Source organism: Xenopus tropicalis, chromosome 6, assembly GCF_000004195.4.
Source record: "Xenopus tropicalis strain Nigerian chromosome 6, UCB_Xtro_10.0, whole genome shotgun sequence".
Classification (NCBI taxonomy): Eukaryota; Metazoa; Chordata; class Amphibia; order Anura; family Pipidae; genus Xenopus; species Xenopus tropicalis.
The window spans coordinates 97,125,910-97,138,981 of record NC_030682.2 but is presented as its reverse complement, the minus strand read 5'-3'; the positions used below and the strand labels follow the sequence as shown (position 1 = coordinate 97,138,981).

The 13,072-nt window shown below is 39.2% G+C and overlaps 1 protein-coding gene across 1 annotated transcript in view; it reads left to right on the top strand.

The window, feature by feature from the left end:
* Positions 1 to 13,072, top strand: part of kcng2 (potassium channel, voltage gated modifier subfamily G, member 2) — a 69,643-nt gene that overhangs the window by 33,559 nt on the left and 23,012 nt on the right. The window contains exon 2 of the mRNA XM_018094819.2: positions 11,051 to 11,890. Coding sequence (XP_017950308.2) covers positions 11,132 to 11,890 — 759 coding nt within the window. The 5' untranslated portion in view covers positions 11,051 to 11,131. The remainder of the gene's footprint in view (positions 1 to 11,050; positions 11,891 to 13,072) is intronic.

Here is a 13,072-nt window from a genome sequence, read left to right as displayed (position 1 = left end):
TTTTTCAGTGCCCCAAGGTTTTACGTATAGGTAATATCACTGCAGTCTTATGCATGAATTAACTATGAAAGCATATATAGTATAATATATAGTATTGTATGGCATATTTGAATCATGACTCCCATACTTATGAAATGGGAAATAAGTGGAGTAGTCTACAGTATGCCTGTATGAGAGGGAGATATGCAGTGGGTGCCAAGGAATCATTTGCACTGGTCATCAGTAAGTAAGGAAAGATATCACAAAGCAAAACCTATACAGATTGGGGATGTTCTTTTTCCTATAAAAAGGATCAGCACACCAGGGGCCTCCCCTTTAGATTAGAAGAACGGAACTTTCATTTGAAGCAGCGAAGGTGGTTTTTCACAGTGAGGGAAGTGAGGTTGGGGAATGCCCTTCCTAGTGATGTGGTAATGGCAGATTCTGTTAATGCCTTTAAGAGGGGCCTGGATGAGTTCTTGAACAAGCATAGTATTCAAGGCTATTGTGATACTAAAATCTACAGTTAGTATTGATGTTGGTATATATGGTTTATGGATGTGAGTGTATTGATAGGTCATTATAGGTTTTATAAAGAGGCTGATTGGCCTCGAAACGTTGCATCTTTTTCGCAAATAAAGACTTTCTAATAAGGAATTATTTCCCTTTAGCCCTGAGTGCCAATTTGCTTTTTGTTTTCCTGTCGGTTTGTGTGAGGGTGCCGATCCCTCTGGCAATGTGCACCGGGCGGTCAAATTTGGAGAACTAGGGTGTGTGGTAAGGCCTCTGTTGTAACCATTATAGGTTTTAGGCCAGTATAGGTTTATGTGTGTGCTGGGTTCACTTGGAAGGGTAGAACTCGATTGACTTCTGTCTTTTTTCAACCCAATTTAAGGTACTCCCATGTCTCCCTGGATCGAATCTCTGTATCACTGTATAGTGGTTTATACAACTGCTTGTATAAGATAGAGAACTTGCACTTTTGGGTTGGTGCCAGCAGGGTATCAGCTATGGGGGAATTGGCTACAGTGAGAGTGTTGCAGAGAGAGTGCTCTTCCAGGGCACAGGTGAACCTGTGGTGTGTCAGCCACTGACTAAGAGGCAGCAGAAACATTGCCTTTAATGCTTTTTTCAAAGTAATTAATGAAGAGATTAAATAGAACCTATAGGTCAATTAGAGAATTAGAGAACCACTCACTCTACTTGACCATTTAACTAATTTACAGCCCATGCACAAATAACTTCACTAAGACCAAAATACCTTAGATTAAAAAGCAAATATTTATGTTGCACTATGTAAAAGTTGTGACAAAAGCTAAATGAACCATTTTGACTGCAATACCCTTATACAAGATCATAAAAAGTACTAACTTTGCTTTGACAGGATCTGTCTCTTATAAAGCCACACTGGTTACTAACTACAATGACATTCCCAGAACATGATCTTGAATATAATCTCAAATCTTCAAATAACTACCCCCCCACAAATATCCAATTAACAGGCCTGTAATTGTCAGGCTGAAACCACAATCCCTTTTTAAATATTGCAGTTGTATTAGCTTTCTTCGGTCCATTAGTACCATACCAAATAGGAAGTTTGAGAAAATCATAAAATTGAACAAAGCTCTTTAAGTACTTGTGGGTGTAGCCTAGTTAACATTAACCACTGACAATACTTTATTGCAGAGTCCTGCAATAATGACTTATCTGTTCTATAGTATACTGAGAAAAAGTAACCGTTATATACTTGGTTTATCCCTGTTGGCAAAAATTTTTAAAAAAGAATTGCTAAAAAGGAGCTAAGTTGGAATTTTGGAGCTTGTCATTGAGTGTTGCAGATGATGACCATTAGTCAACAACTTTCTATCAGCAGGAACACAACAGCAAGTGTTCTAAAATTAACCAAACTTAAGGTACTTAATGCATCAATGTGCGGTTCCATATTTCCACATGGTTGCCAGTGTGTCCATCCTGCCTTTTCTGCTGAATGGTGTGCAACTGCACCTATTGACAAAAAGGGAACCCTAGACCTAATGCCACCCTGGACTTGATAGTGATTAGTGATTCAGACGCAAGTTAAATTGAATTTTTAATCTGCAGAAATTACACCACTTCCACTTTGCAAATGCTGAACACAGCTTGCAAGTGTAATTGAGTCTGTTTGGCACAGATGCAGCTTGTAAATATATAGTATATATATAGTATACTTTACTGTATCCTAAGGGTAATCCCAAATGCATTTACTGTATATAAGATGGGGAAATATCCCTTGATTTTTCTGAAAACACTACTGATATAAATATTTCCATATTTTGAAAAAACATGAATACAGATGTTGTTTTTCCTTTTTTTTCTTTTTTTGTTTTTTTAACACTGCAAAGCTTTTGTCAACAAAATCACTTTTTCTAGAAACAAGCAGGAAGGACAAGTTGAATTGATTCTCCAGAGAACCCTTGTAATATGATGTATCTCGACACTTGTCAAGATATTTAAACTATTCCACATGAAACTGTACATGATGTTCTATAATAGGCTATACTTGTTGTACCTTTTCAATAGGCTTGGCAGGAGCCAGCTGGAGGCAAATAATATAACAATAAATTATGCTGTGGTAGATGCTGCCCCTTTTTCAATACTTTATTGTATTATAGTTGTATATAGTATATTTGTTCCCATTAGTTTAAATATTGTGTGAATAGAAAAGGTAATCAATAATTACAGTTCATTAAAAACAAATTGTTATGAGAATAATGTAGTACATACTTAATTTCTATAATAATAGAAAATGTCAATTCAGTAGTCTGGGAAACCATTAATTATTTAATTCAATATGTATAAACCAGAAGAAATATTTATTCAAAGAATGTATTTGCTCTCAGTTGCACTTTATAAAGGAGAAGAAAAGGCATTTTGGCATTTTATTGCCAATAGATTAGTGACAATAGTGCAAGCTAGATGCTATATTTATTCTGTAGAAAGCTTTAGCATACTTGAGTAAACAGCCCTAGAAACTCCTTCTGTTTGTTTAAGATAGCAGCCATTTTAGCTTGGTCTTAGTAGCTTCCATACTGCAGCTCTGGCTGCTGGTAGCTAAGATTACAGCACAGTTGGAAGGGGGAGAGGAGAGATGGGAGAGGGAGGAGGAGAAAGGAGGGGGTGAGAGGAGCAAACTGAGCAAACTCCTGCTGTGCCCTGAAAGATTTTTCTGAGAGCAGGAAGTCTGACACAGAAGAACATGTGTACACAAAAGAAGAAGGGAAATCCTGTGTTTCTTTTGATAGAGGTCTGACACTTTCTGACAGTGTTTAAGACTTTATTTACATAGACCTTTCTGATAAAGCTTACTTCGTTTTTACCTTTCCTTCTCCTTTAAATATTAAAATGCTGTTGTGAAATTCTACGGATATATTGAAGATATGTAACAGCAAAATGTATATATGTTTATAAGTATAAAAAGTTTTGAATTGGTTTCGAAAAGGAGGCCATAACTGTTCACCTGTGCCAGCCTGGTCTTCCTGTGCTTATAAGGACCATGATATTTAAGAGGGACATTAACAGTTGTTTCTTTTTTTCTATTATTTTCAGTCTATATTAGAGATGCTGCATGACTAGCCTTGGTAGGAAAACAAGAACAGGTCATGTTTTTTACTAGGTGTGGGAAAATAACATTATTATTTTTAGCAGAAACTGGATTTTCACAATGAAACTCTTATGCCCAAAACTTTCCTCCTTAAAGGGGACCTGTCACTTTAAATAAAAATCCAAATTTATTTCCATCTTGTTAGTTGAGCACAGTCTTGGAATTACACAATCACAGCCAGCAGGCAGGCACCATTTTGTGGACACTGTTAGTAAGTCAAGCTTTACACCATGCCAAACTTTTGTTTATGTGATAAAATGGAGGACAGGCCCATGCACTGGCTACACAGTTAGATGCTGAGGAGAGAGGGGAAAGTCAGGAGAGCAGGAACATCTAGGAAGTACTGAATGGAAAGCTAAAGTTATTGTCTGCCCCACCTCTATGTCTAAGGCATAGAGGTGGGGCAGGCAATTTATGATTGACAGCTGGGTTTTTTAAATGCCTTTATAATGGGTATGGATGTGTTAAGAAAAAAAAGGAATCCGGGTATCATGTTTAATGTGAAAAGGGCTTTTATTATACAACTTTTTATGTCTGGGTGACAGGTCCCCTTTAAACTCATCATTTCCCCTGACTATGTGTTGTGTTGTTGTCATTATGCAAGTTTTACTCATAGGTTAACATCTTTCCTGGTTTACCCTGATGATGAAAACACAGGTGATAAAGCAGGTAATCAGTATCTATAGACTGTGTCCGGTATTACTTTCTGTGCCTCAAATTCGAAGAAGTTGCTTCTAGAGTACTAGGGATTCACAGGGGCAGTCCATGCATAATTTTCAGGGTGGGATGATGTGGAATTTAGAATCTTTTTGAGTCTCTTTTCCTAATAACCCTAGGTAGCTAAAACTCAAGGGTGGGTTCATTGTCACTTAGTAATTTTTTTCAAGGAGTACTGATAATTAACCCTTGGTAAACATTACTGGTACTCAATAAATATTACTAATGCATTTTATATTTAAGAATTTATATTCCATGCTGGAATGATTTGTGTGCCCTTTATATTTTACCAATGCAGGGTAACAGTGCAATAAAGTTTATAAAAATTCTTTAATTTTTATTGTAACTGGTCTTTTAACGGAAAACTATACCTCCAAACAATGTAGGTCTCTATTAAAATATATCGCAAAAAACAGCTCAAAACCCTGCTTCATCTAAATAAACCATTTTCATAAAAATACACTTTTTAGTAGTATGAGCCATTGGGGAATCCTAAATATAAAATTGCCATTTTAAAAATGAATGGCCGCCCGCTGGGATCATATGATTCATGGTGCACACAAACAAACTAAGGTACACATACATGTTAGGCCACATCAGCCAATTAATGGAGAACGTTCTGCCTTGTACTCCCACACTGAGAGAGCACACAAACTATCACAAAACGGTGGCTCCAGGTAAAAGATGCAAGAGCAATATTTACTCATATATATATATATTCCAGTTTGCTAAGTGCTTTAGTAGGTCATTTAACAAGGTATAAACTATCTCATAGTTAAGTATTCTGGGGGTATAGATTTACTTTAAAGACATTCTCACAGAAGCACTGTAAATCAATAAGTCAATAAATTATTCTGATTGATCAACTCTGTCTGGGCTCCTGTAAGAAAATCTTGATAAGAAGACTAAAATCTGAACATGAATGGCCACCTTTAGAGGCAAATATATCAAAATGCGAGATTAGAGTTTACCACAGAAAAACTCACTCACTTTCTTTTTATTCCTATGGGATTTTAGAAGTGTATCTATCAATGGGTGAAAGTTAGAGTTCACCATTTGATAAATATGCTTCTAAAAATCTATTAAAAATGTATTACACTTTAAACTCACAACTTGATAAATCTGCCCCTTAGAGTATATTAGTACATATCATAGTATCATGTGTTTGGAAATTGTCTGTTGTAGGTTATTTTATAGCTTGATGTGTTTTTTTTTCATGTTCATATTTTGAAAACCACAAAAAAATGCATCTATCTATCTATCTATCCACTGAAGTAGAGAGTTACTGTATCTCATTATTGTTTATAAGATACAGATTTTGCTATACATAATAATAATAATTTAGTATGATTGTTTGAAGGAATATCTTTGTGCTTGCTCAGCACTGAAAAATAATTGCACTGTGTTTGGAAAACTAAGGAAATCAATTGATTTAGTTTATAGGTGTTGCTATAACAACACAAATTAATATACATCAAATCCTTATTCATTTACTATAGCAACACCAATTAAAGCAAATCTAATCCTAATTTGTTTACTAACATCAAGTCCGTTGATATAACTCAAGTTCCATAGGGCATATTCAAGGGTTTCTTAATGTATTTCTCAAGGGGAAATTCAAACCTTAGCAATGTCATGTAAAAGTGCTGATATACCAATATTGTATGTTTTTCCCCTCATTCTCATAAGCATATTGGGGTATACTTGAATCCTCTAATTACGTACTATAGGTGGCTACTTTCCTGCAGCAGATGTGTCCCTGGGGAAGGGACACCTAATGAGTGGCACTATTTAGAAGGCTTATTGGAGAAACCAAAACTGCCCTATTCCATTTCTTAATGGAGAACCAGCAATGGTAAAGAGCAATTCTATTTAAGGTGATGAGGAACCCAACAAGGTTTTCATGCTTCATTCAAATGACCTTTAGTACTTTTGTTTCTGTTGACATACCTTCTTAGAAATGTTTTCACCATGACAGACATGAAGCCTGGATAACCAAGTCTTTCTGACTTAACCATGTCTTTTGGACTAACCCTTTTACTATTAACCTAATGGTTGCTCCCTGTGGAGAAATGGGGCAGCAAAATATACTAGGAAATAAATGGGCTACACATAACTGAAGTAAGTCGGATGTATGAACCTTCATTTCATACAGTGGTGAAATTAAATCAGGAGGTACAAGGGGCTGGTTTAAAAAAAAATGGCAGCAATAGCTGGTTTATGAACTTAACCATAGGTTTATTAGGGTACAATGATGACAAACTGGATATCCAGCTTAAATAGGCACTAACAATCTGAGAGGCCAATTAAGTGCTGTACAGTATTCTGGGGAATAAAAAAGCTAAACTCTATTGGGATGGCTTTTGCATGTGCCCTAGGTACAACAAGACTAGAAATTTGAAGGCAAAAGCTATCTAAATAGCCTTTTTTGAGCATACTCAGAAACAACAAAGAACTAACAGAAATTCCCTGGCCAGCAATGGGGCACGACTGTATAAAGTCAGTTAGGCCAAAGATCACGGTACAAATAGGGTTAAACAAGGTCGTCTTCAGGCAGGCTAGGTCGGGGCGGGCAGCAATCAAGGATAGTCAGACAGGCAAGGGTCAAACCGGGTAATCAATACAGCAGGATGAGACGAAATCGTAGTCAAAGTATAAGCCGAGGTCAGATATGGATAATCAGAATAGTCAGGAGCAAGCCGGGTCAAAACAGGAGAAATACTATCAGAATACAGGAACAAGAATGCACAAGGCTCAGGAAGGCACCAGGAATCGAATCCTATCACGGGCAATGAAAGTAAGCAAAAGTCCCTTTAAATAGTTTGAATTTCGCGCCATTGCGCGATGACGTCATGACGCCAGCGTGCGTGCGCCTTTAAATTGCGGAAATGCGCGCGCGCACACTTAGGAAGGAGCCGGCACAGGAGGAGAACGGCGCGGCGGGCGTACCCGCCAATGGCAGCGCGGTGGGCGTCCCCGCCGCGCTGGTAAGTGTTTCATTACATTACCCCCCTCTCTAGGGGGGGCCACTGGACCCCCAGGCCTCTCAGGAAATCTTGAATGGAATTGCTTCCTGAGACGATCAGCCTTGATGTCATCAACTGAGACCCAAGAGTTCTCCTCAGGACCAAAGCCTTTCCACCTGGTGAGATATTGTAACTTACCTCTCACCAGACGGGAGTCGAGGAACTCCTGGATCTCGTACTCAGGCTGACCTTCAACCAACACCGGGGGAGGAACAGACAGACAACGAGTATTAGAAGCAGGTTTTAGGAGAGAAACGTGAAAGGTATTAGAAATCTTGAAATTAGGAGGTAACTGAAGACGGACAGAAGATGAGTTAATTATTGCAATGATGGGATATGGACCAATGAACCTGGGACCTAGTTTGGGAGAGGGGACCTTCAACTTAATATTTTTGGTAGATAACCATACCAAATCCCCCACCTTGTACTGAGGAGCCTCCCTACGGGATTTGTCAGCAGCTTTTTTCTGGGCTAGGGAAGCTGCCGACAACGAATCATGAACTGACGATCATATTTCAGAAAATTTTAAGACAGAGGAATTGGCAGAGTCAACGTGATCTTGGTCCTCCATGGCCCGTGATAATGTCACGGACGGCACCCAATACCAGAGCTAGTGCCAAGCACCCTGGTCTCGGCTCGTGCTTCACCAGTAGCGTGACCGCCTTTGGCTTCGGGAGGAGCCCTCAGCTACTCGGATGCCACCTGGACTTATACGAGAGGTGCAAAGCAGGAGTTCTGGCCAGCAATGGGGCACGACTGTATAAAGTCAGTTAGGCCAAAGATCACGGTACAAATAGGGTTAAACAAGGTCGTCTTCAGGCAGGCTAGGTCGGGGCGGGCAGCAATCAAGGATAGTCAGACAGGCAAGGGTCAAACCGGGTAATCAATACAGCAGGATGAGACGAAATCGTAGTCAAAGTATAAGCCGAGGTCAGATATGGATAATCAGAATAGTCAGGAGCAAGCCGGGTCAAAACAGGAGAAATACTATCAGAATACAGGAACAAGAATGCACAAGGCTCAGGAAGGCACCAGGAATCGAATCCTATCACGGGCAATGAAAGTAAGCAAAAGTCCCTTTAAATAGTTTGAATTTCGCGCCATTGCGCGATGACGTCATGACGCCAGCGTGCATGCGCCTTTAAATTGCGGAAATGCGCGTGCGCACACTTAGGAAGGAGCCGGCACAGGAGGAGAACGGCGCGGCGGGCGTCCCCGCCGATGGCAGCGCGGTGGGCGTCCCCGCCGCGCTGGTAAGTGTTTCATTACAGGCATTAACAGAGTCTGCCATTACCACATCACTAGGAAGGGCATTCCACAGCCTCACTGCCCTCACCGTGAAAAACCACTTACACTGCTTCAAATGGAAGCTCTGTTCCTCTAATCTATAGGGGTGACCTCTGGTGCGCTGATTGTTTTTATGGGAAAAAAGAACATCCCCCAACTGCCTATAATCCCCACTAATGTACTTGTACAGAGTAATCATGTCCCCTCGCAAGCGCCTCTTTTCCAGAGAAAACAACCCCAACCTCGACAGTCTAACCTCATAGCTTAAATCTTCCATCCCCTTTACCAGTTTAGTTGCACGTCTCTGCACTCTCTCCAGCTCATTAATATCCTTCTTAAGGACTGGAGCCCAAAACTGCACAGCATACTCAAGGTGAGGCCTTACCAGGGACCTATAAAGCGGCAAAAATATGTCCTCATCCCTTGAGTCAATGCCCTTTTTTTATACAAGACAGCACTTTATTTGCTGTAGTAGCCACAGAATGACACTGCCTGGAATTGGACAACTTGTGATCTACAAAAACCCCTAGATCCTTCTCCATTAAGGAAACCCCCAACACACTACCATTCAGTAGATAGTTTGCGTTTATATTATTCCTACCAAAGTGCATAACTTTGCACTTGTCAACATTGAACCTCATTTTCCAGTTAGCTGCCCAGTTTTCCAATTTTGTCAAATCGCTCTGCAAAGCGTCAGCATCCTGCATGGAACTTATAGTTTTGCACAATTTAGTGTCATCAGCAAAAATAGAAACAGTACTGTCTATGCCCACCTCCAGGTCATTAATAAACAAATTAAAAAGCAAAGGACCAAGGACTGACCCCTGCGGTACACCACTAACCACACTGGCCCAATTAGAAAATGTTCCATTTACCACCACTCTTTGTACTCTATCCTTCAGCCAGTTTTCTATCCAATTACAAATATTATGTTCTAGGCCAATATTCCTCAATTTGATCATTAACCTTCTGTGAGGTACTGTATCAAACGCTTTAGCAAAATCTAAGTAGATGACATCAACTGCCATTCCAGCATCAAGGTTCCTGCTCACCTCCTCATAAAAGGCAACTAAATTAGTCTGGCAAGATCTGTTACGCATAAAATCATGCTGGCACAAACTAATAGTATTGTGAACTGCAATGTATTCAACTATCCTATCCCTTATTACCCCTTCCAGAAGCTTTCCTACTACTGATGTCAGATTAACAGGCCTATAGTTTTCAGGCTGAGAACGAGATCCCTTTTTAAATAATGGCACCACATTAGCAATCCGCCAGTCTCTCGGCACCATGCCAAACCTCAACGAATCCTGAAAAATTATGTGAAGAGGCTTGGCAATCACAGCGCTCAGCTCATTTAATACCCTGGGATGAATCCCATCCGGTCCTGGACCTTTGTTTACCTTTACATGTTCAAGTCTCTTTTGAATTTCCTCCTGAGTGACCCACGCGTCAGTAGCTAAATTACTAGCACTGGGTAAATTAAAAGGGAAGCCTTCATTATCTGGCTCCTCAGATGTATAGACAGATGAAAAATAAGAGTTCAAAATTTCTGCTTTTTCCCCGTTCTCATCAACCAACGTACCCCCCCGTGATAATAAAGTTCCCACCCCTTCTTGCTTCATTTTTTTACTATTCACATAATTAAAAAACAATTTTGGATTCTTTTTACTCCTTGCTGCAATATCCCTTTCCATCTCTATTTTAGCTTGCTTGATAGCTTTTTTGCATGCTTTATTTGCTTCCTTGTACCTGATGAAAGTTTCCACTGTCCCAGCTAACTTGAATGCTTTAAAAGCACGTTTTTTATTACCAACCTCGACCTTAACTCTTTTATTCAGCCATAAAGGTTTTGCTTTGCGATGCCTCTCCTTGCTTACAAGGGGAATATACTGTTGTGTATACTTACACATTCTTTCAGACAGTGCAGATAAACATAGATTCGTTATTATAGGATTAGTCTTCTCAAGAAATGTATGTATTTTTTAACTATAGGTTTTTTAAACATATTTAGCAAATAGGTTAAGATATCCATCTTCAGCCATGTTAAAATAAAAGGTACATGATTAAAATATGTGCTGATTTTACATGCTTGATTTATAAAACAAAATTAGTAAGGCTATCATATGATGCTAGATTCATAAGAAATAGCATGCTATAAAATACATATATCAGTGGGATGCATTTAATGGTCACCCATTTAAAAACAAACATTAGATTAGTTGCTATGGGTTACTGCACCTGAGCAAACGTATTGCCTTTTGTTACATATGAGGGGTAATTGTTTTATGGGGGTATGAGGTTAGAACTGAATAAAATGCATTATAAAATACAGATAACGTGTTTTTTACCATAAATACATTTAATTATAATGGCTTACAAAATATTTCCTTTTCTGCAGATCTGCAGCAGTTTCGTTTGCTAGATATTACCTTGCCCTATTTTTTTCTGGAAGGAGTGGTTGTATCAATGAGGAAAACCAATGTATCAGGAAATGGCATTACTAGCAGGGAAGGCAGAGCCCGACTTCACTTCCTTCAGAGTGAAAAGCTTGGAGAATTTTTGTGAAGTGCGTACAAGGAAAGGGGTGTATTACAAAACTGCTAAGCTTCTCCATCCAGGTGAGGAGCGATGCAATAGAGGACAATTGGAAGACAGAACACGGCATGTGATTATTAATGTAGGGGGTATCAAATACAGGATTCCATGGACCACATTGGAAAATTGCCCTTTGACACGACTTGGAAAGCTAAAAACCTGTAATAACTATGATGAAATAATGGATGTTTGCGATGATTATGATATCAACTGTAATGAGTTCTTCTTTGATCGCAACCCATGTGCCTTCAGGACTATTATGACTTTTCTGGCAGCTGGGAAGCTAAGAATACTACGGGAAATGTGCGCTCTGTCTTTCCAAGAAGAACTTATATACTGGGGTATTGAAGAAGAACAGCTGGAGTGGTGTTGTCTCAGAAAACTGCAGCAGAAAGAAGAGGAACTTGCTGAAGCCAAGATGTATGAAGGGGAATCTGGGATTTCAAACGAGAATTCACAAAGTGCCTTGCAGGACAGTGGTCGTTTGGCTCAGTGTATGAAGCATCTCAGGGACATGGTAGAGAACCCTCACTCAGGGATCCCAGGGAAGATATTTGCCTGCCTGTCAGTCTCCTTTGTGGCCATCACGGCAGTCAGCCTATGTATCAGCACCATGCCTGATTTTAGAGATGAAGAGGACAGAGTAAGTATGTCTTGTAATGTCTTGAGTGTATACATACATGTAATGAAATTACCAGTTGCCTACTTTCTGTGAAAAAAAGAAATTACTGAATGTCTCCCAAAAGTGTTCTGGTTGCTGGTCATTAGTATATATAGTTACAATACTTATGTGATAATCAGCTTTTTTATTTTTTAAAGGAGAACTACCCAGCTATAAAAGCCCCCTTAACTGGCCTGCCTTGACTCACCTCTTCCTTATCGCATACTCGGTAACATAAAAAACTGCCCCTGTCGCAAACCCCAATCTATAAATGCATAGCAGCACAGCTGCATACCTGGGCGCCGTCTTCTGTTCAATTGTTTTTAAGTTACGGAGTATGCGATAAGGGAGTGGTGAGGGGGGTCGAGGCAGGACAGTTAAGGGGGCTTTTATAGCTGGGGGGTGTAGTTCTCCTTTAAGGAAAGCATATCACATGTATTATTATCTATTCCCTTAATACTGATTTCCCACAGTAATGATGAAACAACATTCTACATGTATAAGGATGATACTGCGGGCAACTAATCTCTCCAAAATGCCTTTTCACCAGCAACAATATGAATTGCTGGTGGAAAGGCCTATGCATCACTTTGGTTTTCCCAAGTAACACAAAGTTTCCACCTGCGGGCATACAATTGTTGGGGGTGTAATAAGACAAAATATTTAGCAGTAACTAACAAACCAGTTTTACCCCATTCTCATTTATTATTAGACTAATGTGAAAAAGTCTATATTTGACTTAGGTTGATCAATAGATATATATTGCTGCTTCAAAGTCTAACATAATAAATATCTCTTTGTACTGCTTATCCATCTATTTTACACTCCCTTTTGGGTAATATAAATGTAGTTTTTATGAGAAAGATCGAAAGCTGCACTGGGAATTTTATTACCAGTATATGTGATACTTTTGAGTGTTCAAAATAAAATTTTGCAGAGGTAAACACAGAGATGCAGTGGACAGTAGCATACACATTATCTGGCTGCAGTTTCCCCTTAATGTAAAAAGCCACTCAGGGTATGTGTTAAATTTATATTCGTACATGCTGAATGTCATTGCCTATGTAATGTATTTGCCATAGCTCTCAAGCTCAGCATTTAAATAAAAACATTTAGAGGCCAACTTTTGACAATTTATTTGTAGGCTTGATTTTGATTTATATG